The 26,855-nt window shown below is 44.9% G+C and overlaps 1 protein-coding gene across 1 annotated transcript; it reads left to right on the top strand.

Moving 5' to 3' along the window:
• Window positions 1-4,021: 4,021 nt before the first annotated feature.
• On the top strand, window positions 4,022-18,983 carry LOC129703770 (G-protein coupled receptor 35-like). Its single transcript, XM_055646474.1, has 2 exons — window positions 4,022-10,178; window positions 14,023-18,983. Exon 2 carries the CDS (start codon window positions 14,028-14,030, stop codon window positions 14,946-14,948), a length of 921 nt encoding a protein of 306 aa, XP_055502449.1. The 5' UTR covers window positions 4,022-10,178; window positions 14,023-14,027; the 3' UTR covers window positions 14,949-18,983.
• Window positions 18,984-26,855: the final 7,872 nt, after the last annotated feature.

Below are 26,855 nucleotides of genomic sequence, written 5' to 3'. Positions count from 1 at the left end.
CTGGTCTCAATTCTGAAGTAGATCAATAAAAATGACAGCACGGAAAATTCCCCAAGGATTCACTGATCCTGTGCCAGCACTTTGTGGAGCTACTTCTCTCTTCTTGTCCCATAGCCCATCAAAATAATTTTCTTGAAAATATATTCACACATTGCTCCTTGAAATTTACTATTGATTCTACTCTCATCACCTTTTCAATCAGTTGATTGTGATTCACAACATCTTGCTGCATTAAAACAAGCTTTATTATATCTCTCTTTCAATTCTTTAGCTGATTAACATAAATGATCTAAAAGCTAATCGTTCAGTTCGTGATACTCAATGATCAAACTGATTAGGCTCTTCACTGAATGCACTGTGCTATTCCATAAGACCAGCCTATTTCTAATTCCAAGTATCAAGCCTATCTATATGGACCACGTCAGGAAACTAACTCTTTTAATGTAGGTCCTTGTGAGTAACCCTTCATGTGTTTTTTGAAGGCTTTAATCTTCCATGCGTTGGCATTACAGGATGTTAACCAGCTACATATTTTAATAGTGTTTGTTATTGTGCATTGTCCGCTATATCCGAGTGAAGAGGAAGAGGGGCGGGAGAGTTCATCCCAAAGTCAGGAGGGAAGAAATACACTGGGTTTTTTTTTTAATGTTTTATTTTATTAGAAGTACCGAAGTGCTTATTATATATTTTAATAATACATTTTATGTACAGCTTCTTCTTTTTTTTGTTATAATGATGAAAAATAAGAATAAGAAAAAGAAATTAGATAGTAAAGGATACAAAGACGTGAGATATATAGTGTGAAGAAGTAGAAAAAAGACGAATGAATGAAGAAAGTTGAAGAAAAGAAAATAGGAAAAAGAGAATAAGACATAAAGAAAAGAAGAAAGGAGATCATTATTTATAATCCTGGCCATCCCTCGTCCAGTCCTGAAACAGTTAGCTTTTACAATTGTGGTGCACCACAGGCCCGCACGAAGCTTTTCAAAAAGGGGGGTGGCATGACAGGATTACAAAAGCTTCATGTGAAATAATGTACGCACTGTGCACATCACGAGCGCGAAGCGTGAAGTCCCTCGAGTCCGCTTGAGGGCCCTGGAAAGACACTGTTGGGGAGGGGGGGGTTAAACATGGAAACATAGAAAATAGGTGCAGGAGTAGGCCATTCGGCCCTTCGAGCCTGCACCACCATTTGATATGATCATGGCTGATCATCCAACTCAGTATCTCATCCCTGCCTTCTCTCCATACCCCCTGATCCCTTTAGCCACAAGGGCCACATCTAACTCCCTCATAAATATAGCCAATGAACTGTGGCCTCAACTAAGAATTCTACAGATTCACCACTCTCTGTGTGAAACAAGTGGAGATTCACAGATCGTGGAGCCACAAAGACCCCAGCCCCACATACGGAGGGAGTACCAGGGACGGGTCAGGTACTCATGCCTCCCTTATGCTGCTCGCTCTCTCCACACCCGTGACCTGAAGTTCCTGCCACATGTTATCAGCTGATTGGGTTTAGTTTAGTTTAGAGATACAGCCAGAAACAGGCCCATCGACCAATCAAGTCCACGACAACCAGCGAAAACCCAAACACTAACATTATCCTACACACACTAGGGACAATTTGACCGAAGCCAATTAACCTATAACCCTATATGTCTTTAGAGTGTGGGAGGAAACCAGAGCACCCGGAGAAAACCCACGTGGTCACGGGGAGAATGTACAAACTCCGTACAGACAGCACCCATAGTCAAGATCGAACCTGGTCTCTGGCGCTGTGAGGCAGCAACTCTACCACTGCACCACCATGCCAGGTAACTGGTGGAAATTGGGGGAGGCAGTGCAACAGGAGCCTCGGTTCACTATAACAGATATCAGTTATATAGAGGTCAGTTATTACGAGGGGTTAGAAATTGAGTTTCTTATTCTGAGGTTTCATGTGGACATTACTATTTCAACATTGGATGCGTAGACTTAATCCAATTTATTTTTTCACAGGGATTATGCAAAATTGCACGAAAACAGTGCCTGACAGTGTTAAAGTATTTAAGATCGCGCTCTTCAGTCTGGTTTTTATCGTCGGAATAATACTGAATGCTCTGGCCTTGCGAACATTCTGCTGGAAATTAAGAAAATGGACTGAAACCACTATTTACATGACAAACCTTGCAGTATCAGACCTCATGGTGCTTGTCACCTTTCCTTTCAAAATTTACAGCCATTACGGTAATCTGCCAAAAATGGTTCTCTGTAAGATTGTAAACATGTTGGGCTACTTTAATATGACTATTAGCATAGTTATTAGTACTTACATATGCGTAGATAGATACATTGCTATAAAACATCCTTTTAAAGCCAGGGTATTGAGGTCACCAAAGAAAGCAGCCTTGGCATCTGCAGGAGCCTGGATCGGTACAAGTTTGGTGATATTGCCTTTCACATTTAGGACAATCGTACCTGATGAAGACCTCAGCACACCTTGCTTCTATCCAGATATGACTTCTTGGATTTCTTATTTTATTTTTGTTGTAGTAATATTTTTTATTGTCCCACTGATCACTGTGACCTATTGCTCAGTTCAAATTATTCAAACGCTTCTAAAAAGACCCATGTCCATTGCACCAGCCTTTAACACAAAAAGAACAATACAGATTATTGCTGCAAATGCCATCATCTTTGTATCTTGCTTCATGCCCTACAACATAGCAGTCATTGTTGAGGTTGCAGCGATGTTAATGGATGCTGACTGTACTGTGCAGAACCAGTTATATTCATTCTCACATATTGCACATTCTATAACCAATATCAACTGCTGCCTTGATGCATTTATCTTTTATTTTGTTACTGCTGATGCAGCTGAATATGACCAGAATCAATCAAAAAATAATGGCCACAATCAATCCACTGTTCAGATTGAATTATGCAATTCTGATTATTGATGAAATATCAACTTCAACATTGAATTCCCATCGCATGTAATTCAACATAAAATAACATATGAAAAAATTCCACTATGATATCTATACGCTCTGCTTTGGTATTTCCTTTAAATTATATATTTTTGAACATTTGATAGAAATGTAACAATTTTGTCATTCTTGTACATTTAAATACAGTTTGATAATTAATTACTTGCTAATAAATTGCTAATTTAATCTGTTTTTCAGCGTGTTAAATTTGTAAAATGCGAAGAGAATGGGTTTAGTACGGGTGCCAGGCAGGAGAATGGGGTTGAGGGGGAAAGATAGATCAGCCGTGATTGAATGGCAGAGTGCACTTGAGGGGCCAAATGGCATAATTCAGCTCCGAGAACTTATGAACTTATAAGAACATCTGATCAAAACCTAAACCAGTCTTGGAACCTAGGACAATGTCTGTCATTGACATAGATGTACTCCTATGTTTAAAAAGGGTCAGTGGTAGTCTGGGAGGAGAAGGGGATAGAGGTGATTACCCAGGCCAGAGATGGATAGAAAAATGTTGAAGCAGTAGCCACCAGTGTTGAAGGAATGCAGAGTACCTGCAGTGTTGCAGGGTCTGTATGATGTGAGAAAAGGAGAGGCCAAGACTATGGATGGATTTAATGTAAAGAAGTAAATGTCATATTTCATACGGCCATTCGAGAATGTCGTTCTGGATCACGGCATGAGAGAGAACATGACCAGAGTCAGTGCTGGTTAGAATATGGGAGACTGAGTTGTGGATGAAGTCAAGTGTATTGAAGATATAGGATAGAAAGTTTTTTTTGGCCTTCCATCACAGCGATGTGATGGATGTTTATGTAAATTATGTTGTGTCTTGGGTCTATTTGTTTGTAATGTATGGCTGCAGAAACGGCATTTCGTTTGGACCTCAAGGGGTCCAAATGACAATTAAATGTATCTTGTATCTTGAAAGCCAGCCAGCAGAGTATTGGACATCACCCTCTGGAGGAAACAAAACCAGAGATGAGGATTTCAGAAACAAATGGGTGGGAAGAGTTCTACAATGTTGTTGATCTTGTTGATGGCAAAAGCTGAGCTACACTCGGATGCCAAGAGTCGGGATCAACCAGAGCCAATATCTGGGCCGTGGATGGAAGGAATAGCAAGTAAACACTGCCGGTGACAGGGACACAGGACAATGGCTTTTATCGCAGAAAGTTGATTTTAAGAAAGCTAAGGTTCATTCAGGGCTGCGTATTGGACAAGTGACAAAAAAAGATGTGGTGCCACGCAGCCATTAATAAAGCTATTGGTGAGATTAAGCTGGTTTTGTTAGCAAGAAAACTCCAGAACTATCGGCCCAGTGCCAGATGGGGATAGGGAGCAGACCCGTTGCAGAAGTTGGATATTCCTACATACTTCTTCCTAGTTCCGAGTTGTTTTAAGGAAATTACACCCATGTCTTCTGAACTGTTATCTCTTTTACTTGATGTGAATATGCTATAAAGGTATTGGCTTTCCAGTTAAAACTAAATATATCCCAGTGATTAACATATAGTCCATAAGTGATAGGAACAGAAGTAGGCCATTTGGCTCAACAAGTCTACTCCGCCATTTGATCACGGCTGATCTGCCTTCCCCTGTTAATCACATTCTCCTGTCTTCTCTGACACCGTACTAATCAGGAATGTATCTATCTCTGCCATAAAAAATATGCATTGTCGGCCTCCACAGCCTTCTGTGGCAATGAATTCCACAAATTCATCACCTTCTGAATAAAGAAAATCCTCCTCATCTCCTTCCTAAAGGAACATCTTTTAATTCTGAGGCTATGTTCAAGTTGACCAAAGTAACAAGTTCACTTCCCAGGCTCCATCCCAAGATACAGCAAGTATTTCACTGGAACATTCCAGTGGCTTCTCCCCCTTTACAAATTACTTGATGTGTGGCATAGTGCTGGGCAGTGGTGGCACACAGAAGCATTGCTTTAACAAAGGCTGCGGTAAATCTGGGCAACCATCACGCCAGGCTCCATTTCAAATAAAGCTCAAAATGCACAATACCTGATTAGCAAAAAAGTAAAACACTCTTTAAAAGAAACAAAAAAGATTGTGGATACTTTTCAAGGTATGCCAACTGGAAGAAACCTTAGCATAAGCTTTGGAAAAAGACACAAGGCTGCCCCAGTCAAATCTTCACAGATAGTTGAGTCAAGGACCATCGCAACGTTTAAGAAGCAGTTAGACAGGTACCTGGATAGGATAGGTTTAGAGGGATATGGGCCAAATACAGGCAGGTGGGACTAGTGTAGATGGGGCATGTTGGTCAGCATGGGCAAGTTGGGTCAAAGGGCCTGTTTTCCCACTGTATGGCTCTATGACTATGAACTGCCGGGCCGACTGCTCCCTCGCGCCCAGTTGCTGCTGAACAACCGCTGACCGTGCCCCTTGCAGCCTCTCCACAACGTTGAGCGCCCACTCACCTGCTTCGCCGCCTCCACTCTGCGGTTCTCCGGTGCCATCCCCGGTTAATTCCACAGTCACTTCCCCGGTGAAAGGAGATGCAGATTTATACCGCACACGTGCCGGACAGGTCTGTAGGCCACCCCTTAGATATGGAGATTTTGTATAAACACTTATATGTCTATGCATGCGTTATTAGCGTTTCAGGTACCGTATTATTTAGTCACCACGTATCAATGTGTTTCTGCTTATTGGCTCACATTTTAGTTGTGCTTTATTTCATTTCTCCAAGGAAAGATGTAGATTGGTTACTTACACTAACAAATTGTAGTGCTTTATTAGTAAAGCTCCGCCTACCATGCAGTTTATATTATCAGAATTCAGTTCATACTGTTAGTCGAATATGCTTGCCTTAACAATATGCTGCAGTGTACTGGGAGTTAACTTTAATACAGATGTTGTATAATGTTGTGCGAGTGACCGACTCTTTTACTGTAATCGTATTCCCCTTGCTTAACAAAATGTATGGTTCATACACCAAATCTTAAACATTTACGTGAATCCTTGCTTTAAAAATGAAGACAAGCTCTGTACTGTATTACCAGTGTACTGTAATACTGCATATAGTTAATTTCACATGCCGGTAAAATGTAGACTTTGTAGACTTTTATAACATCTTACGGTGCAATGATTAATTTTGAATTGAAGGAGACTGCAGAATATATGAAGTTGTAGTGGCCTGGTCAAGGTCAGGAAAAGACCGGACGCCAGGCGGATTCAAAAGAAGCTTTTTAATTACCACAGTTCACGAACACACACCGACACTCTTATCTCTACCCCTGGGGAGTCGACCGGTAAACCCCGTGGCAGACCTACGCCCCCGTCCCTCAATCGTCGAGGGGGATGATCCAAGGAGTGGCCTACCCCCCAGGGACCGCCACAAAGTAATCCGGACAATGGAAGTTTGAGTGTATACTTTAGTTGCAGTACATGGGTGCATGACTATTGATACTGGTACTGAGGTCTTTGGTTACACCCACCACAAGGCCCTGGTCACAACTGATTCACCACTCTCTGTGTAAAAAATGTTTTTAGTGGTGGAGGTGTAGGGTACGTATTGTCTGTGGCTGGGTGGGGTTTACATGTTTAGCCTGAGTAGATGTCTAGTTGGATTGCCATCCCACTGCATTCCACTGCTCCCTGAATAATATAAGTTCATAATTCTCAAGAGCAGGATTAGTGCATTCCACCCATTGAGTCATAGAAACATAGAAATTAGGTGCAGGAGTAGGCCATTCGGCCCTTTGAGCCTGCACCGCCATTCAATATGATCATGGCTGATCATCCAACTCAGTATCCCGTACCTGCCTTCTCTCCATACCCTCTGATCCCCTTGGCCACAAGGGCCACATCTAACTCCCTCTTAAATATAGCCAATGAACTGGCCTCAACTACCCTCTGTGGCAGAGAGTTCCAGAGATTCACCACTCTCTGTGTGAAAAAGGTTCTCCTCATCTCGGTTTAAAGGATTTCCCCCTTATCCTTAAGTTGTGACCCCTTGTCCTGGACTTCCCCAACATCGGGAACAATCTTCCTGCATCTAGCCTGTCCAACCCCTTAAGAATTTTGTAAGTTTCTATAAGATCCCCTCTCAATCTCCTAAATTCTAGAGAGTATAAACCAAATCTATCCAGTTTTTCTTCATAAGACAGTCCTGACATCCCAGGAATCAATCTGGTGAACCTTCGCTGCACTCCCTCTATGGCAATAATGTCCTTCCTCAGATTTGGAGACCAAAACTGTACGAAATACTCCAGGTGTGGTCTCACCAAGACCCTGTACAACTGCAGTAGAACCTCCCTGCTCTTATACTCAAATCCTTTTGCTATGAAAGCCAACATACCATTCGCTTTCTTTACTGCCTGCTGCACCTGCATGCCTACCTTCAATGACTGGTGTACCATGACACCCAGGTCTCGCTGCATCTCCCCATTTCCCAATCGGCCACCATTTAGATAATAGTCTGCTTTCCCGTTTTTGCCACCAAAATGGATAACCTCACATTTATCCACATTATACTGCATCTGCCAAACATTTGCCCACTCACCCAGCCTATCCAAGTCACCTTGCAGTCTCCTAGCATCCTCCTCACAGCTAACACTGCCCCCCAGCTTAGTGTCATCTGCAAACTTGGGAGATATTGCCTTCAATTCCCTCATCCAGATCATTAATATATATTGTAAATAGCTGGGGTCCCAGCACTGTGCCTTGCGGTACCCCACTAGTCACTGCCTGCCATTGTAAAAAGGACCCGTTTACTCCTACTCTTTGCTTCCTGTTTGCCAGCCAGCTCTCTATCCACATCAATACTGAACCTCCAATGCCATGTGCTTTAAGTTTGTATACTAATCTCTTATGTGGGACCTTGTTGAAAGCCTTCTGGAAGTCCAGATACACCACATCCACTGGTTCTCCCCTATCCACGCTACTAGTTACATCCTCGAAAAATTCTATAAGATTCGTCAGACATGATTTACCTTTCGTAAATCCATGCTGACTTTGTCCAATGATTTCACCACTTTCCAAATGTGCTGCTATCCCATCTTTAATAACTGACTCTAGCAGTTTCCCCACTACTCTCAACATTTAATAATGGCTGATCCAGGAAAATTGGGCAATAGCGTTTTTGTTCATTTTCCCACCTCATGTCTCATGCTTGGTCTCGCATAAAATCCACCTGCTCATTCCCATTTCTATGCTGATCTGTATGTAATTAATATATTACTTACGCTATTTCAAACGAGTGACGTTGACTCAATCCATGTCTTTTTTCACTTGATTTTTTCCAAGATCGTATCTCCGGTCGCTCTGCGGCCTAACATCATGGACCTGGCGGCCTCGCTCGACACTGATTGGGAAGAGATTGATCTTTTTTTTTCCGCCTTCCATCACAGTGAGGAATGTGCAGGAGTCACTGTGGTGGATGTTTATGTTAAAATGTGTTTTGTGTGTTTTGTTGCTTTTTATTGGTATGACTGTATGGCAAATCAAATTCCTCGTATGTTGCAAAACATACTTGGCTAATAAAGTGAGATTATGATTATGATGATGATTATGATCAGGCAATGTTCAGCGTGAATGTTCTGCACATGCTGTTGGAGAAGGGCATGATGGAGTTATCCACACAGACTCTCAAAACCATTTGGCAGAATCGTCATCGTCAGAACGCACCAACAAGCACCAAGTCCTTGCCTGCTAGCAATGTGAGGGACCCTCCACATCAAATACTTCATGCACGATCGGAGTCTCACTCCCAATACACAATGCCCTAGACATGGCTGACATGAGGATGGGACAGTTGGGCACCTCTTTGTTGTGCTGACAACATGAACGTAGCAACGTGTTTTTCTTTGTATTTCTTGTATATAATTTACATATAAAGTTTATTTTTGAAATTAAAAAACGTCTGAGGCATTCTTTCTGCAGTTCTGGTCAACGTTCTCAGGAGTCATTGCACATTACCTGGTTGCAACCCTAAGCACACTGGTTGTGAGCTTGATTGGCTGTACTGACTTGCCGCTGGTGTAGGTTCAATGTATAGTCAGCTGGTAAGTGAAGTAGGAGAAGCATTGGACATATGAGAGTGACTGAGTTACAAGAACAATAAGTAGAATTTAGTTTAGTTTAGAGATACAGCACAAAAACAGGCCCTTCGGCCCACCAAATCTGCGTTGACCAGTAATCCCCACACACGATCACTATCCTAGGGACAATTTACATTTACACCAAGCCAGTTAACCTACAAACCTGTACGTCTTTAGAGTGTGGGAGGAAACCTGAGATCCCAGAGAAAACCCACGTAAGTCACGGGGAGAACGTAAATCTCCGTACAGACAAGCACCCGGAGTCAGGATCGAACCTGGGTCTCTGCGCCGTGAGGCAGCAACTCTACCGCTGCGCCACCGTGCCGTGATGGAGGAACAAGTGGAGGAATGTGCCAACTCGTGGCTTCCTTTGGCGTTGTGAGAAATATTTGAATCAATGAAAACCTATACCCATGTGATTCTTTTATCACTGAAGTAACATTATGCAGAATCTTATCAAACACCATCCTGTTGATTAAAGTGGAAATGCAAAAAAAAAAATGCCAACCAACTGTTTGAAAAGCCTCTAACTGCAACACAGAAGAAATGTCTCAGCTACCCAGCTCCACCGGTGGCAGATTACCATAAGTATGTAGCAACACTATATCTCCAATTCAAATTATATACCGGAAATGGCACAAAAAAAACTCAATGTTTCCAAGTAAAACCTTTTGATTCCAAGCTTAAATTCAAGATTGAAACGTAACCTTTTTTCTAACTCTCATTACATTCAACAGACGCAGAGCAGAGTTGATGACACCAAGTGGGTGTATAGAACAAGCTGCCAGAAGAGGAAGTTGAGGCTGGGACTGTCCCATCGTTTGGGAAACATGGATATACAGGTTCGGAGGGATATGGACCAAGCGCAGTGTGTGGACCAAGGACTAGTGTAGCTGGGACATTGTTGGTTGGTGTGGACGAGTTGGGCCGAAGGGCCTGATTCCACACCGTATCACTAAATCATCGTGTTTAGCTGTGACAAGTGGTTTGTGCTCTATTACTAAAGTGGAAGTTGCTCTGCTGGGTATTGCTGCAACAAACAGCGTGCTTAAGCATTGACATTCCTGTTACTGGTCTCTATGATTAATCACTGGGGGATTACCAACTCTCCATATAGGACTTATTGCTCCGTGTCTTGTTCACAGGTAAGAAATGTCTGCATAGATTAATTCAAAAGTACATTTGCTTGCATAAGGATGTTGATAATTTTCTAATTTTGTAAAACAGGATTAAAATCCTGCAATATTGATATCTAATTAGATGTGTACACAGTTACCAAAAACAACATTTGAATTAATGCTACCTCTTATCATGTCCTTGTGACTGTTAAAAAAACGTTAATGCAAATGTACTTATTGTTTTTTAGAGGTGACTGACAATGGTTAAATGTAATTTGGAAACAGTTAAGTGAGAGTAATAGCAACCAGCACACTGGAAGGACGATATCACCTGAATGTGTAGGAGTGAACTGCAGATGCTGCTTTACACCAAAGTTAGACACAAAACATTGGAGTAACTCAGTGGGTCAGGCAGCATGTCTGGAGAAAAGGAATAGGTGACGTTTTGGGTCAAGACCCTTCTTTAGACGAGTCTGAAGACTTGAGTCTGAAGAAGGGTTTCAACCCAAAACGTCACCTATTCCTTTTCTGCAGAGATGCTGCCTGACCCGCTGTCTACAGAAGCGATGGATAGTATGAAGTTTCCCCTCAAGGTGTTTTAAGCAAGGCCATTTTTGTGGAATTTTGCCTAAGAGCATGAAAAGATATGATTTTTTTTTATTTCTATAATTTTCTCATTGAAGGGGAGATATGGGAACAGAATATTTCCATTTCAATGACCCAATGTTAGGTCCAAATAAAACACAAAGTGCTGGAGGAACTCAACGGGTTAGACTGGGGCTGTGGAAGGAATAGACAGACCGTTCTTCAAATGTTGGGCTAATTGCACCAAATCTCCTGTTTCACCTCTCCCACTGCTCATAAGCAGAGGAGTGGTGTTCAATTTTCATGTCTAGGTGAACAAACCTTGAACATCACTGTTAGAGCATCAACGGTGTTCTCACCTTCTACTGAAGCCCCCTAGGATGAAAACCATTGTTCATTCTTCTATACTATCACCATTCACTAATCTTCATCACTATTTATTATTATATTTTATTATTATTAATATTTTGATACTTTTGGGAACAGATATCATCTGTTGGATATCCTGTGTAATGCGATGCAATGTAGATTTTTATCATGTCTTTCATCTCCTTCTTTCATTTGCAATATCACTGTTGATGTTTCTTAAGAGACACATTTGCTCTTCACCATAATAAAAACAGAAGATGTTGAAAACATTCAGATCAGCTAGCAAATGTGGAAAGTGAAACAGAGTTAATGTTTCATGTTCCAGATCTTTCATCAGAGCTGGGAAAATGGGAGCACGTTAGTTTTAAGCTGCACAGAGGGGTAGATAAGATAAAGGGAGAGACAAGGCAACACAACAGAAAACAAGATTTCCAGCTTTAGAATTGTTTGCCGACATCCAGCTGTCAGGTGATACCACAATGCCCAAAATTCACCATCAAATATTGTTTGTAACTATATTTGTATCGAACGATGATAGGCCTTTTGTCATTCAGATACAAACTAAGTTTTTTACTAATGCTCGCAGCTCCAGAGCTATGGTATTTAAAGCAGCAGCCACATCTATACTGCACTGATAAGGGTTTCCTGTCCAACTTACTTCAAAATGATGGCCAAGTGGAATGGCCTGAATCGTGATGTTGGTCACCACACAAGATACTTTCAGCAGATTCCACCTCGAAATTATGCCGATAGACTTCAATGCCTTCCCATTTCATTCAAGACATTAAACTTACAGCTGAACTTCAGTTCAGTTTAGTTTATTGTCACATGTACCTAGGTACAGTGAGTGAAACACTTTTGTTACGCCAACCAGTCAGCGGAAAGACTGTGCATGATTACAATTGGATAAGAATATAGTAATCACATTACACACATTACATTACTGTGACATGGTGGCTCAATGGTAGAGTTGCTGCCTTAAAACGCCAGAGACCCGGGTTCGATCCTGACAATGGGTGCTGTCTGTACAATGTTTGCACGTTCTCCCCATGACCACGTGGGTTTTCCCCAGGTGCTGCGGTTTCCTCCCACACTCCAAAGATGTACATGTTTGTGGGTTAGTGGCTTTGATAAAGATTATAAATTGTCCTTACTATGGAGGATAGTGCTAGAATTCGGGGATTGCTGGTCGGCACAGACTCAATGGGCCGAAGGGCCTGTTTCCATGATGCATCACTAAAATAATGACCACGTGAAAGTTGCAATCTTCCACCCCAACGCTCACTGATATCGGTTTGGTGCCTACCCACCCAAATCCCATCAGCCGCAACCCAGATCCATAGTTCTGAGGATGTCCAGCCGCCAATTCTTTCCCAGATGCATTCTTTCAGCTCCAAAACTAATTACAAATGTATTTGCTTTCTGTACCTTTTGATTTCACTGCCAGGTGACATTTTGTGGATCACATAAACTGCATAATCTATAAAGCGGGCAATGGTGCTTAGCCTCTCCCCAGAGGAAATCCACACCTTTCTAGCACCAATCAACATTGTCCGTGATTTATGTTTCCTTTTACATTGTCACTTCACACACACACACCGGGTGCTTAACGCTCACTGGTCTCAATTCTGAAGTAGATCAATAAAAATGACAGCACGGAAAATTCCCCAAGGATTCACTGATCCTGTGCCAGCACTTTGTGGAGCTACTTCTCTCTTCTTGTCCCATAGCCCATCAAAAGAATGTTCTTGAAAATATATTCACACATTGCTCCTTGAAATTTACTATTGATTCTACTCTCATCACCTTTTCAATCAGTTGATTGTGATTCACAAAATCTTGCTGCATTAAAACAAGCTTTATTATATCTCTCTTTCAATTGTTTAGCTGATTAACATAAATGATCTAAAAGCTAATCGTTCAGTTCGAGATACTCAATGATCAAACTGATTAGGCTCTTCACTGAATGCACTGTGCTATTCCATAAGACCAGCCTATTTCTAATTCCAAGTATCAAGCCTATCTATATGGACCACGTCAGGAAACTAACTCTTTTAATGTAGGTCCTTGTGAGTAACCCTTCATGTGTTTTTTGAAGGCTTTAATCTTCCATGCGTTGGCATTACAGGATGTTAACCAGCTACATATTTTAATAGTGTTTGTTATTGTGCATTGTCCGCTATATCCGAGTGAAGAGGAAGAGGGGCGGGAGAGTTCATCCCAAAGTCAGGAGGGAAGAAAGACACTGTCGGGGGGGTTAAACAAGTGGAGATTCACAGATCGTGGAGCCACAAAGACCCCAGCCCCACATACGGAGGGAGTACCAGGGACGGGTCAGGTACTCATGCCTCCCTTATGCTGCTCGCTCTCTCCACACCCGTGACCTGAAGTTCCCGCCACATGTTATCAGCTGATTGGGTTTAGTTTAGTTTAGAGATACAGCCAGAAACAGGCCCATCGACCCATCAAGTCCACGACAACCAGCGATAACCCAAACACTAACATTATCCTACACACACTAGGGACAATTTGACCGAAGCCAATTAACCTATAACCCTATATGTCTTTAGAGTGTGGAAGGAAACCAGACCACCCGGAGAAAACACACGTGGTCACGGGGAGAATGTACAAATTCCGTACAGACAGCACCCATAGTCAAGATCGAACCTGGTCTCTGGCGCTGTGAGGCAGCAACTCTACCACTGCACCACCATGCCAGGTAACTGGTGGAAATTGGGGGAGGCAGTGCAACAGGAGCCTCGGTTCACTATAACAGATATCCGTTATATAGAGGTCCGTTATTACGAGGGGTTACTGTAGCTCACCTAGAAATTGAGTTTCTTATTCTGAGGTTTCATGTGGACATTACTATTTCAACATTGGATGCGTAGACTTAATCCAATTTATTTTTTCACAGGGATTATGCAAAATTGCATGAAAACAGTGCCTGAAAGTGTTAAAGTATTTAAGATCGTGCTCTTCAGTCTGGTTTTTATCGTCGGAATAATACTGAATGCTCTGGCCTTGCGAACATTCTGCTGGAAATTAAGAAATTGGACTGAAACCACTATTTACATGACAAGCCTTGCAGTATCAGACCTCATGGTGCTTGTCACCTTGCCTTTCAAAATTTACAGCCAATACGGCAATCTGTCAGAAGTGTTTCTCTGTAAGTGTGTAATCATGTTGGGCAATCTAAATATGACTATTAGCATAGTTATTAGTACTTACATATGCGTAGATAGATACATTGCTATAAAACATCCTTTTAAAGCCAGGGTATTGAGGTCACCAAAGAAAGCAGCCTTGGCATCTGCAGGAGCCTGGATCGGTACAAGTTTGGTGATATTGCCTTTCACATTTTCGACAATCGTACCTGATGAAAACCTCAGCGCACCTTGCTTCAATCCAGATATGAGTAATTCAATTCTTTATTTTATTTTTGTTGTAGTAATATTTTTAATTGTCCCACTGATCACTGTGACCTATTGCTCAGTTCAAATTATTCAAACGCTTCTAAAAAGACCCATGTCCATTGCACCAGCCTTTAACACAAAAAGAACAATACAGATTATTGCTGCAAATGCCGTCATCTTTGTATCTTGCTTCATGCCCTACAACATAGCATTCATTGTTGAGGTTGCAGCGATGTTAATGGATGCTGACTGTACTGTGCAGAACCAGTTATATTCATTCTCACATATTGCACATTCTATAACCAATATCAACTGCTGCCTTGATGCATTTATCTTTTATTTTGTTACTGCTGATGCAGCTGAATATGACCAGAATCAATCAAAAAATAATGGCCACAATCAAGCTACTCTTCAGATTGAATTATGAAGTTCTGATTATTGATGAAATATCAACTTCAACATTGAATTCCCATCGCATGTAATTCAACATAAAATAACATATGAAAAAATTCCACTATGATATCTATACGCTCTGCTTTGGTATTTCCTTTAAATTATATATTTTTGGAAATGTTGGTAGAAATGTAACAATTTTGTCATTCTCGTACATTTAAATAGTTTGATAATTAATTACTTGCTAATAAATTGCTAATTTAATCTGTTTTTCAGCGTGTTAAATCTGTAAAATGCGAAGAGAATGGGTTTAGTACGGGTGCCAGGCAGGAGAATGGGGTTGAGGGGGAAAGATAGATCAGCCGTGATTGAATGGCAGAGTGCACTTGAGGGGCCAAATGGCATAATTCAGCTCCGAGAACTTATGAACTTATAAGAACATCTGATCAAAACCTAAACCAGTCTTGGAACTTAGGACAATGTCTGTCATTGACATAGATGTACTCCTATGTTTAAAAATGGTCAGTGATAGTCTGGGAGGAGAAGGGGATAGAGGTGATTACCCAGGCCAGAGATGGATAGAAAAATGTTGAAGCAGTAGCCACCAGTGTTGAAGGAATGCAGAGTACCTGCAGTGTTGCAGAGTCTGTATGATGTGAGAAAATGAGAGGCCAAGTGCAGACCTGTTGCAGAAGTTTCTTTGATTATGGTAATTTAAGTAAAAGTAGAACCATGCAAGCCAATCCCAATCAGGTAGACATCAAAGGAATGTGGGAGAAGAATGCTACGGTTGATCATGATAAAGGATACAGAGGAAGGAGAGTGTTTATTGCAGGCTGTGGTCACGTGTTGGATTGATGAAGTCCTTTGAGTGCAGTCATGAAGCAGAAACCTGGATGCAGAGATCATGCTTTATTCTTTGGAGCGCAGAAGGTTAAGGGGGGACTTGATAGAGGTCTTTAAAATAATGAGAGGGATAGACAAAGTTGACGTGGATAAGCTTTTCCCACTGAGAGTAGGGAAGATTCAAACAAGGGGACATGACTTGAGAATTAAGGGACAGAAGTTTAGGGGTAACATGATGGGGAACTTCTTTACTCAGAAAGTGGTGGCTGTGTGGAGTGAGCTTCCAGTGAAGGTGGTGGAGGCAGGTTCGTTTTTATTATTTAAAAATAAATTGGATAGTTATATGGACGGGAAAGGAATGGAGGGTTATGGTCTGAACGCGTATATGGGACTAGGGGAGAATACGTGTTCGGCACGGACTAGAAGGGTCGAGATGGCCTGTTTCCGTGCTGTAATTGTTATATGGTTATTATATTTATATGCCTTCACGAGTTCTCTAAACACCGAAGAAGCACAAATCTAAGCAATATATCTTGGAAAGTGAATTTATTATTGATTTATTCTCTTCAAAGTGAATTGACTTAAAAACCTACTGCAAAACTAGTCACATATGCGACATCCTTTGCATAAAGATATTCTGATTCAGGAAGGAAATGTGAAGAGTTTGCTGGGGCATCTTAGTGTGTATTAGGATTGCCCACCATACTTGTTCCTAGTTCCGGGTTGGTTCAAGAAATTACACCCATGTCTTCTGAACTGTTATCTCTTTTACTTGATGTGGATATGCTATAAAGGTATTGATTGTCCTGTTGTAACTAAATATATCCCAGTGATTAACATATAGTTCATAAGTGATAGGAGACATAGAAACATAGAAAATAGGTGCAGGAGTAGGCCATTCGGCCCTTCGAGCCTGCACCGCCATTCGATATGACCATGGCTGATCATCCAACTCAGTATCCCATCCCTGCCTTCTCTTCATACCCCCTGATCCCTTTAGCCACAAGGGCCACATCTAACTCCCTCTTAAATATAGCCAATGAACTGGCCTCAACTATCTTCTGTGGCAGAGATTTCCACAGATTCACCACTCTCTGTGTAAAAAATGTAAAAAATGAAAGTAGGCTATTTGGCCCATCAAGTCTACTCCATCATTAAATCATGGCTGATCTGCCTTTCTCTGTTAACCCCATTCTCCTGCCTTCTCCCCATAACCACTGACACCGTAGTAATCAAGAAACTATCTATCTTTGCCATAAAAATATCTATTGACTTCTTGGGCAATGAATTCCACAAATTCATCACCCTTTGATGAAAGACAATCCTGCTCATCTCCTTCCTTAAGGAACATCTTTTAATTCTGAGGCTATGACTTTCCCACCAGTGAAACATCTTCTCCACATCTACCTTCTCCACTATTAGTCATTCATGTTTTATTAACTAGTTCAAGTTGACCAAAGTAACAAGTTCACTTCCCAGGCTCCATCCCAAGATACAGCAAGTATTTCACTGGAACATACCAGTGGCTTCTCCCCCTTTACAAATTACTTGATGTGTGGCATAGTGCTGGGCAGTGGTGTCACACAGAAGCATTGCTTTAACAAAGGCTGCGGTAAATCTGGGCAACCATCACGCCAGGCTCCATTTCAAATAAAGCTCAAGCAAGTGACCTGAGGGAAAAAGTCCAAAATGCACAATACCTGATTAGCAAAAAAATAAAACACTCTTTAAAAGAAAGAAAAAAGATTGTGGATATTTTTCAAGGTATGCCATCTGGAAGAAACCTTAGCATAAGCTTTGGAAAAAGACACAAGGCTGCCCCAGCCAAATCTTCACAGATAGTTTAAGAAGCAGTTAGACAGGTACCTGGATAGGATAGGTTTATAGTTTATAGGGATATGGGCGAAATGCAGGCAAGTGGGACTAGTGTAGATGGGACATGTTGGTCAGCATGGGCAAGTTGGGTCAAAGGGCCTGTTTTCACACTGTATGGCTCTATAACTATGAACTGTGAAGATGATTTTGTCATCTCTGCAATGGGACTATGTGAAACTCTTTCTCTCTCTCTCTCTCTTCCTTCCCTACCCCTCTCTCTATTCCTTTCCCCCTCATCTCCCCCTCCCCTCTCTCTTGCACAGACAGACAGACACACACACACAGACACAGACAGACACACACAACGATGGATGTCCATTTCCTTCTGCACATGCTGCCTACCCGCTAAGCTGCTCCAGCACTTTTTTTAAATTCAGATAGTGAATCTGCTATTGCAATTTATAACCACTTCCCACAGACATTTACAGACACAGACACATTCATGCCTTTCTCCTCTTCTCACCCCCCTGCATCAGTAAGCATTTTAAATCTCAAACCTTACCCAGTTTTGATTAAAAGCAAATGAAACTGAACATTAAATCTGCTTCTCTCTACACAAATATTGCCATTGTACCAAGTTTGTCCAACATTGTATGTGGCTGTTAAGTATTTCCATTGCGTCTTCATTTGTCTGTATACTCAGTGCCTCTTGTACTTATGCTGTGTGGTAACTTCTTGATGCAGACATTTTAGACTGGTTTCCTGTTTTAAAAAAACATTTCAACTAAAAGGGGAAATAGATCTAGGAGATCACAGCTGATAAGATCCTAGACAGAACAGTGAACAAACCCCCCTTCATCGTACAGAGGTAATGAGGTAAACACCCACCAGTCGGTCCGTGGGATCAGAACCCATTACCAAGCAAACCTGCAAGGATTATTGTTTGTGAGCCAGTAGGAAGCATCACAAGGATTGATGGCCTAATGCATCCTAATCATCACATGATCATTATCCTAATGAAGCCACGCTAAGAAAGCCTGTTTTTAGCTTTATGTTCAGTCTTTTGTCTTGTAGTTATAGTCTGCAGCATTTTAGCCATCGTGTCACCCCGGTCCCTCCTCTTCTCCCCTTTCCCATCATGAAGTTTAAAAACACATATCTCCAGATTCAGGAACAATTTCTTCCCCGCTGTTATCAAGCAACTGAACTGTCCTCTCACCAACTCGACACGGTCCTGACCTTCCTTCTATCTCTTCGCTGACCTTTGAACAATCTTTAATCGGAGTTTATCTTGCAATAAACGTTATACCTTTTATCCTGTATCTGTATACTGTTGGCGGCTTGATTGTAATCATGTATAGTCTTTCTCGCTAACTGGACAGCACACAACAAGAAGCTTTTCACTGTACCTCAGCACATGTGACAATAATCAATTAAATTAAAATAAACCCTTTTAATCTGTCTTATAATACTTCACACTGATGATGCCTTGTGACTACTGTGCCTGAATAAAAAGATTTAAATTGCTACCACTGTACTTGGCATTCAATGTACTTGGCATTCAATGTACAGGTGCACAACCTTTTATCCGGTGTTCCAGAAACCGAAAAGCTCCGAAAACCGGCCATTTTTTCCAGATGTCGTCTGCGCACCAAAGCTCGCGTTTGGCGCCAAACTTGACCCAAAACGACCCACGGTCAACCCAGGTCTGTACTACTATAGCGGCTGCCTCCTCCCTGGAGACCGGGAGACGCTTAAACATCTGTAAATCATTGCTTAAATGTTAGTCAGTTAGTTTGGAGGGCTTTTATGTGAAGGGGGGGTGAAGGGGTAAACTTTAATTCTTAGTCCCCTACCTGGTCGGAGAGGCGGGGAGCGGTCAATGCCTTACCGGGTCGCCGTGCAGTAAGCTCCGCAGCGCTGTGGCCGGTGGGGCTGCGGGCGACGCCGGTTGTAGCTCTGACCCCGGCAACTCTACCCCTGGCTGCGTGGCGCTCCAAATCCAGCGCGCCCCAGCTCCACGAATGTCGGGAGTCGGCGGCATCGCAGCGCTGGGCAAAGATCCTAGAGGAGCTGGGATACCAGCGGGGAGCGGGCAATGCCTAACCGGGTCGCCGTGCAGCAAGCTCCGGAGCGCTGTGGCCGCCGACACACAACATCGCGGAGCGTCGCTGGATTTGGAGCCGCGCAGCCAGGGGCAGAGTTGCCGGGGTTGGAGCTCCAACCGGCGCCGCCCGCGGCCGGACGGAGCCCCCAGCTCCGCGGCTCCAAATCCAGCGACGCTCCGCGATGTTGTGTGTCGGCGGCCACAGCGCTCCGGAGCTTGCCGCACGGCGACCCAGTAAGGCATTGCCCGCTCCCCGCTGGTATCCCAGCGGGACGCCGCCGACTCCCGACATTCCCGGAGCTGGGACGTCCGACCGCGGGCGGCGCTGGATTTGGAGCGCCTCGCAGCCAGGGGTAGAGTTGCCGGGGTCGGAGCTACAACCGGCGCCGCCCGCGGCCGGACGGAGCCCCCAGCTCCGCGAGGTTGGGAGTCGCCGACCAGGTAGGGGACTAAGAATTAAAGTTTCCCCCTTCACCCCGACTCCACCACCACCACATAAAATCCCTCCAAACTAACTGACTAACATTTATGCAATGATTCTCCCGGTCACCGGGGAGGAGGCAGCAGCTCCAGACTTTTCAAGCCGCCCGCGCTACCTACCTAATCTACGCTAAAAATCTTCCATTCTGAAATCCGAAAATGTCCGAAATCCGACAAGTGTCTGGTCCCAAGGCTTTCGGATAAAAGGTTGTGCACCTGTACTAGGCATTCAATGTACTTGGCATTCAATGATGCCACTGGTGGCGTAGTCGGCAATATCACTGGAGGACTCACACCGAGACCACAGGACAATGAACCCTCACTGGTGCCCAGGAAGTGAAGGAGGAGGAGGAGGAGGAGGAGGGGGAGGGGGAGGGGGAGGGGGAGGGGGGGGGGGAGGGGGAGGAGGGGGAGAATAGGGAACATGACTGTGTAAATACATTGGAAGAAATGGAAGAATTCAGCCAAGCATCGGAAAAACCACTGGACAGTCGCGACCTGATTCTCTATACTCTTTCATGAATAGTGGTGTTTGAAAAGCAGGATGGGTGGTTACAAGTCAACATGAGTGCAGAGAAGGTTGTGACCTCGATTCCACAAAGGACCTTAAATGATCCCGACTCCAGGCCGCTCCCAACGCCTACACTCCGCGACTCGACCGCCCGCCCGCCCGCAGACTCCGGGCCCCAACTGCGGCCTACTTCGCCTGCCCGAGTCCCGCCACACCCGCCATCTTGGCCACGAGGAGCGACCTCAATACTCACCGGGCGCCGCCTTCACCGACCTCCACATCGATGCCGCCGCCGCCGACCCTCACCTGCAGACCGATGACGCCCAGCCTCGCCGCTTCTACGGTAACTCCGACTTTCTCCCCCTCGCCGATTCCTCCGGGATTGCCCAGCATCGTCGCCGGACCGGGCCCACTGGACATCGCCGCTGGACCGGGCCCATACAGCATCGTCGCCGGATCCAACCTACCCAACATGGCCGCCGGACTCGACCTACCCAACATGGCCGCCTGATCCGACCTACCCAACATGGCCGCCGCAACGCACCCGATTCATCTCGCCGCCGACCCGCCGACCTTCCGCCCACCGGGACCATCCACGCATCGCCCGCGGACCCCGACTCAACCACCATTGGACTCCGACCATCGGGTCCGCTGACCCGCGCCACTCCACCCCCTCCAACAACCCACAGCCGTCGCCTTACCTGGAGCCTGGACTCTCCACTGGGCCTGGAGCCTCCACGCTGCTCACTCCCACTCTCCTGGGCTCAACTCCACTGGGTCCTAGTGCCGGTCTGCCCAGCCTTGCTCACCTCAGTGACTGCTCCACTGAACCTCCCCCATCCCCCAACCATGTCACCCCCGCTCTTCCCCACCCACATTACAGCCCTCTCTCCCCCCCACCCCTTGACCACCCACCACTACTCCAACACCCACAACTCCCCCCCCCCCCCCACACATCGCCCCATCCCCAGTCCACCCACCTGCCTTCCTCTGGTCCCAACTCCCAACCCTGCCGGGTGTTCACCACCCCCCCCGACCTCCCCCTCTCCCACACCCAACGGTCTGTCCTCAACAGAGGTCTTACCTTTGTCCCCCTCCGTCCCCATCTCAATGAGTTCCGCGCCCACCACGACTTGGAGCGCTTCTACCGTCGCCTCCGCCTCACAGCGTACTTCCACGGGAAGGAGTCCTCGCCCATCACTGATGACCCTTTTTCCCGTCTCCAACGCACCCCCTCCTCGTGGAACCCCCCTCGTAAGGTCCCGGCTCTGGAACTCTTTATCCAGAACTGCTGCCGCGACGTCAACTGCCTCAACTTCTCCACTCCCCTGTCTCACTCTAATCTTTCCCCCTCTGAACGCACTGCCATTGAATCACTCCGCAAAAACCCAGATTGGGTCATCAAACCAGCCGACAAGGGAGGTGCCGTGGTAGTCTGGCGCGTCGATCTCTACAAAGCTGAGGCCACGCGCCAACTCTCGGACACCTCCTCCTACTTACCCCTGGACCATGACCCCACTGACGAGCACCAGGCCACCATTTCTAGCACCATCACCGACTTCATCAATTCCCACGCCCTGCCCGACCAAGCTTCCAACCTCATCGTTCCCCAGCCCCGCACGGCCCGTTTTTACCTTCTCCCCAAAATCCACAAACCCGGCTCTCCCGGCAGACCCATTGTCTCTGCTTGTTCGTGCCCCACCGAACTCATCTCCACATACCTTGACTCCATACTATCCCCCTTGGTCAAATCCCTTCCCACCTATGTTCTAGACACCTCAGACACTCTCTGCCGCCTCCACGCATTCCACTCTCTAGGCCCTCACCCCCTCATCTTCACCATGGATGTCCAGTCACTCTACACCTCCATCCCCCACCTGGATGACCTCAAAGCCCTCCGGTTCTTCCTCGACCAGAGGAGCAACCTATACCCAGCCACTGACACTCCTCCGCCTAGCGGAGTTGGTCCTCACCTTCAACAACTCTACGTTTGACTCCTCCCATTCCCTCCAAGTACAAGGCGTAGCTATGGGGCATGGGCCCCAGGTACGCCTGCCTCTTTGTCGGGTATGTTGAGCAATCCTTGTTCAATATGCACCAGGGCCCCATCCCCGACCTCTACCTCCGTTACATTGACGACTGCTTTGGCGCCACCTCCTGCACCTACGCACAACTGACTGACTTCATCCACTTCACCACTAACTTCCACCCGGCACTACAATACACCTGGACCATTTCCGACACTTCCCTACCATTCCTTGACCTCACCATCTCCATCGCAGGGGACAGACTCCTGACCGACATACATTACAAACCCACTGACTGACTCACATGGCTATCTGGACTACACGTCTTCCCACCCTGCTCCCTGTAAAGACTCCATCCCCTACTCCCAATTCCTCCGCCTACGCCGCATCTGTTCCCAGGATGAGACATTCCATACCAGGGCATCAGAAATGTCCTCGTTCTTCAGGGAACAGGGATTCCCCTCCGCCACCATAGATGAAGCTCACAACAGGGTCTCATCCATACCCCGTAACACTGCTCTCTCTCCCCATCCCCGCACTCGCAACAAGGGTAGAGTCCCTCTGGTCCTCACCTTTCACCCCACCAGCCGGCAAATACAACACATAATCCTCCGCCATTTCCGCCACCTCCAACGTGAGCCCACCACTCGCCACATCTTCCCATCTCTCCCCCATGTCTGCCTTCCGCAAAGAACGCTCCCTCCGCAACTCCCTTGTCAATTCTTCCCTTCCCTCCCGCACCACCCCCTCCCCGGGTACTTTCTGTTGCAACCACAAGAAATGCAACACCTGTCCCTTCACCTCCCCCCTCGACTCCATTCAAGGACCCAAGCAGTCGTTCCAGGTGCGACAGAGGTTCACCTGCATCTCCTCCAACCTCATCTATTGCATCCTCTGCTCTAGATGTGTCAGCTGATTTACATTGGGGAGACTAAGCGTAGGTTGGGCGATCGTTTCGCCGAACACCTCCGCTCAGTCCGCAATAACCAACCTGACCTCCCAGTGGCTCAGCACTTCAACTCCCCCTCCCATTCCCAATCCGACCTCTCTGTCCTGGGTCTCCTCCATTGCCAGAGTGAGCAACAGCGGAAATTGGAGGAGCAGCACCTCATATTCCGCCTGGGGACCTTGCGTCCGGATGGCATTAACATTGAATTCTCCCAATTTTGCTAGCCCTTGCTGTCTCCTCCCCTTCCTTAACCCTCTAGCTGTCTCCCCCCACCCTCCTATCCGCACGCCCTCGGGCTCCTCCTCCTCCCATTTTCTCCTTCGTTCCCCCACCCCCCCCATCAGTCTGAAGAAGGGTTTCGGCCCGAAACATCGCCTATTTCCTTCGCTCCATAGATGCTGCTGCACCCGCTGAGTTTCTCCAGCAATGTTGTGTACCTATGAGTGCAGAGAAGATTAGTTTAGTTTTCCTTCCATCTCATCAGTGGCTGATCTACTTCTCTGTCATTATTCTGCCTCGGTCGGGATTTGTCAGCAAGTTCAAGGATGAGCTTACACTCCTGGGATTGAAACCTGTTTGGGAGATCTAACCCCTCCAACGGCCAGTCATTGATCTACATACCTGTATTACCCTGAAAGCTCGTCCACAGAACATTCCCTATTTACCAGGCAAATTGACTGAAAACAAGAATGGAGACAAAATCACATCAACTTTGAAGTTGACTAAAACTTTTTTCTCCCCGATAATAGCGCTGATGTAAATCTGAATTCTTGGTCAAATGTGCAGTTCTTCAGAGGCAGCTGCACTGTGGGACAGCTAGTAGAGATGCTACCTCACAGTGCCAGAGACCCAGGTTCGATCCTGACCTCGGGTACTCTCTATGTGTAGATTGGATGTTCGCCATGTGACCGCGTGGGTTTTCTCCAGGTGCTCCAGTCTCCACCCAGATCTCAGATATCTGGGTTTCTAGGTTAATTGGCCACTGTAAATTGCTCATAGTGTGCAGGCAATGGGATAACACAGAACTAGGGTGAATGGTGCGTGTCCTCAGTGTTACAAAGAGCCTGTTTCAATGCTGTATCTCTACAGGAAACAAAATTAAAGTATGAAAAGTAAAAATAGACAGTGAAAGGCGGGTGAGATTAATTGAATTACTAATGATGGTGAGACAGATTTGTTAGTGAAGGAGATGCACAGCAAATAAATAATAGTGGTGCCTGAGTACTACTAGAGATATTCAAGTCAACAAGTATGTTTGGGCAGAGGAGTTTCCAACCAAAACTGTTAAATTCTCATGAAATAATTATATATAGCAGTGATATCTATAGATTGAATGATGTATGATATATGTGGCCTGAGGCGGCATCAGACCAATAGTTGGAGTCAAAGATCTAGTCTTACCTTAGCCACTACAGAAGCAACATTAACACAATAATAAGAGCACCAGGTCCCTCAAACCAGCCCGTCATTCATTATGATTCTGACTGATCTATGCTGTCTCTTGTATGTCAGCCTCCATTGCCTTTCATCCACTGACCGTTCAAAAATGTATCCACCTTTACAAATACTTCTAATAACATGGTCTCCACATCTCTCTAGAGTGGAGAAATGCAGCGATTTGCTACCATTCGCAAAAGTAAATTTATAAATACTGCAGTAACAGAGAAGGAAGCCACTTCTAGCCACAGGGGAGCAAGCCAATTGGTCCATCGAGTCTGCCAGTTCTCAGTCTCAAAGCAGTTTCCTCTCTCCACTCCTCTCTCAACTTTCAAATATGGCCATCAATTCCAATGCTCATTTTGCCATTAACGTACATTGAGGAGATAATTCACCTATAATCAATAAACCTACCAGCAGCCAGAGAAAACCCCCATGGTCATGGAGAGAACGTTCAAACTCCAAACGGACAGAAGCTGAGATGAGGATCAGACCTCATGGGAGCACTGACTACTGGGAGAAACATTGCTGCCAAAGCAATGTGAAGTATAATGGGGGAGTCACAGACAAAAGGAAAGCTTGGCTTCTAGAGAAAATAGAAGAAGAGGACAAAATAACTGGAAGTAAAAAAATGGGAAAGTTTAAGGAGTAAAATATCGTCAATGACAGAAATTTGAAACCTAGAACAGGACAGAAATGGCTGGAAGCAAACTCCGAATATCAGGCAGCATCTGTGGAGTGGGAATGAAGTGGAATGTATGTCAAGTACAGCTGAACACAGAAGGGAAAGCGTGTAAAATATTGAACAAGATGTTTTTGCCTAGTTTATGGTGTCAATGAAAAACAAATTATAAACAAGACAGCACCAGTGCAGCTGGCTCAAAGTAAAGTTGGAATTTGCTGACTCTCACTTCAAGGAGTTGAGTTACTCCAGCATTTTGTGTCTACCTGTTTTCTAAAAATTCAGTTACACTTATGATCCAGAGTGGACACAAAGAATTGCAGATGGTGGAATCATCAGCTAAAAATGACAACTGGACTGAGTCTGAAGAAATGTCACAAATCCATGTCCTCCTCAGTTGATGCCTGACCTGCTGAGTTACTCCAGTTACTTTGTGTTTTCTTTGCCACATGATCTCTTTATGTTCTTTCACAACTCTGTAAAAAATGGACAGGTGACGTATCAGACCGGGACGTGTCCATGTTTGATATTGTGCTAATCACTACCACAAACACCTCCATGCAATGTATAATTTATTTATCCTAACAACTTGCAAATATTTATGTCAGTATATTTATCATAACATGGTGCGGCACAATGGTGCAGCGGTAGAGTTGCTGCCTTACATCGCCAGAGACCTGGGTATGAACCTGAATATGGGTGTTGTCTGTACGGAGTTTGTACATTCTCCCTGTGACCTCATGGGTTTTTTCTGGGTGCTCCGGTTTCCTCCCACACTCTAAAGACGTACAGGTTCGTAGGTTAATTGGCTTTGGTAAAAATTGTAAATTTTCCATTGTGTGTAGGAAGTGCTAGCGTATGTATTGATTGTTGATCAGTGCGGACTCGGTGGTCAAAGGGCCTGACAAGAGCCACTGTATCTCTAAACTAAACTGAGCCCGCATTGATCAGTACATTGTAAAGACGTTTTGTATCTGTTCATGTAAAGTTTCCAAGATGATTGAAGCAAGCAGTAATGGCGCGCTACACTCTGGATTACTGTGCATTTCCGGTGTGGATTCATCTTCTCTAGCTAAGCAAAGTGAAA

This window comes from Leucoraja erinacea, chromosome 14 (genome assembly GCF_028641065.1).
Source record: "Leucoraja erinacea ecotype New England chromosome 14, Leri_hhj_1, whole genome shotgun sequence".
NCBI classification, from domain to species: domain Eukaryota; kingdom Metazoa; phylum Chordata; class Chondrichthyes; order Rajiformes; family Rajidae; genus Leucoraja; species Leucoraja erinaceus.
The sequence above is the reverse complement of the archived record's forward strand: the minus strand, read 5'-3'. Positions and strand labels throughout refer to the sequence as shown.

Coding starts and splice junctions, on each gene's coding strand:
- LOC129703770 (XM_055646474.1), top strand. CDS start 14,028: ATGCAAAATTGCATGAAAACAGTGCCTGAAAGTGTTAAAGTATTTAAG.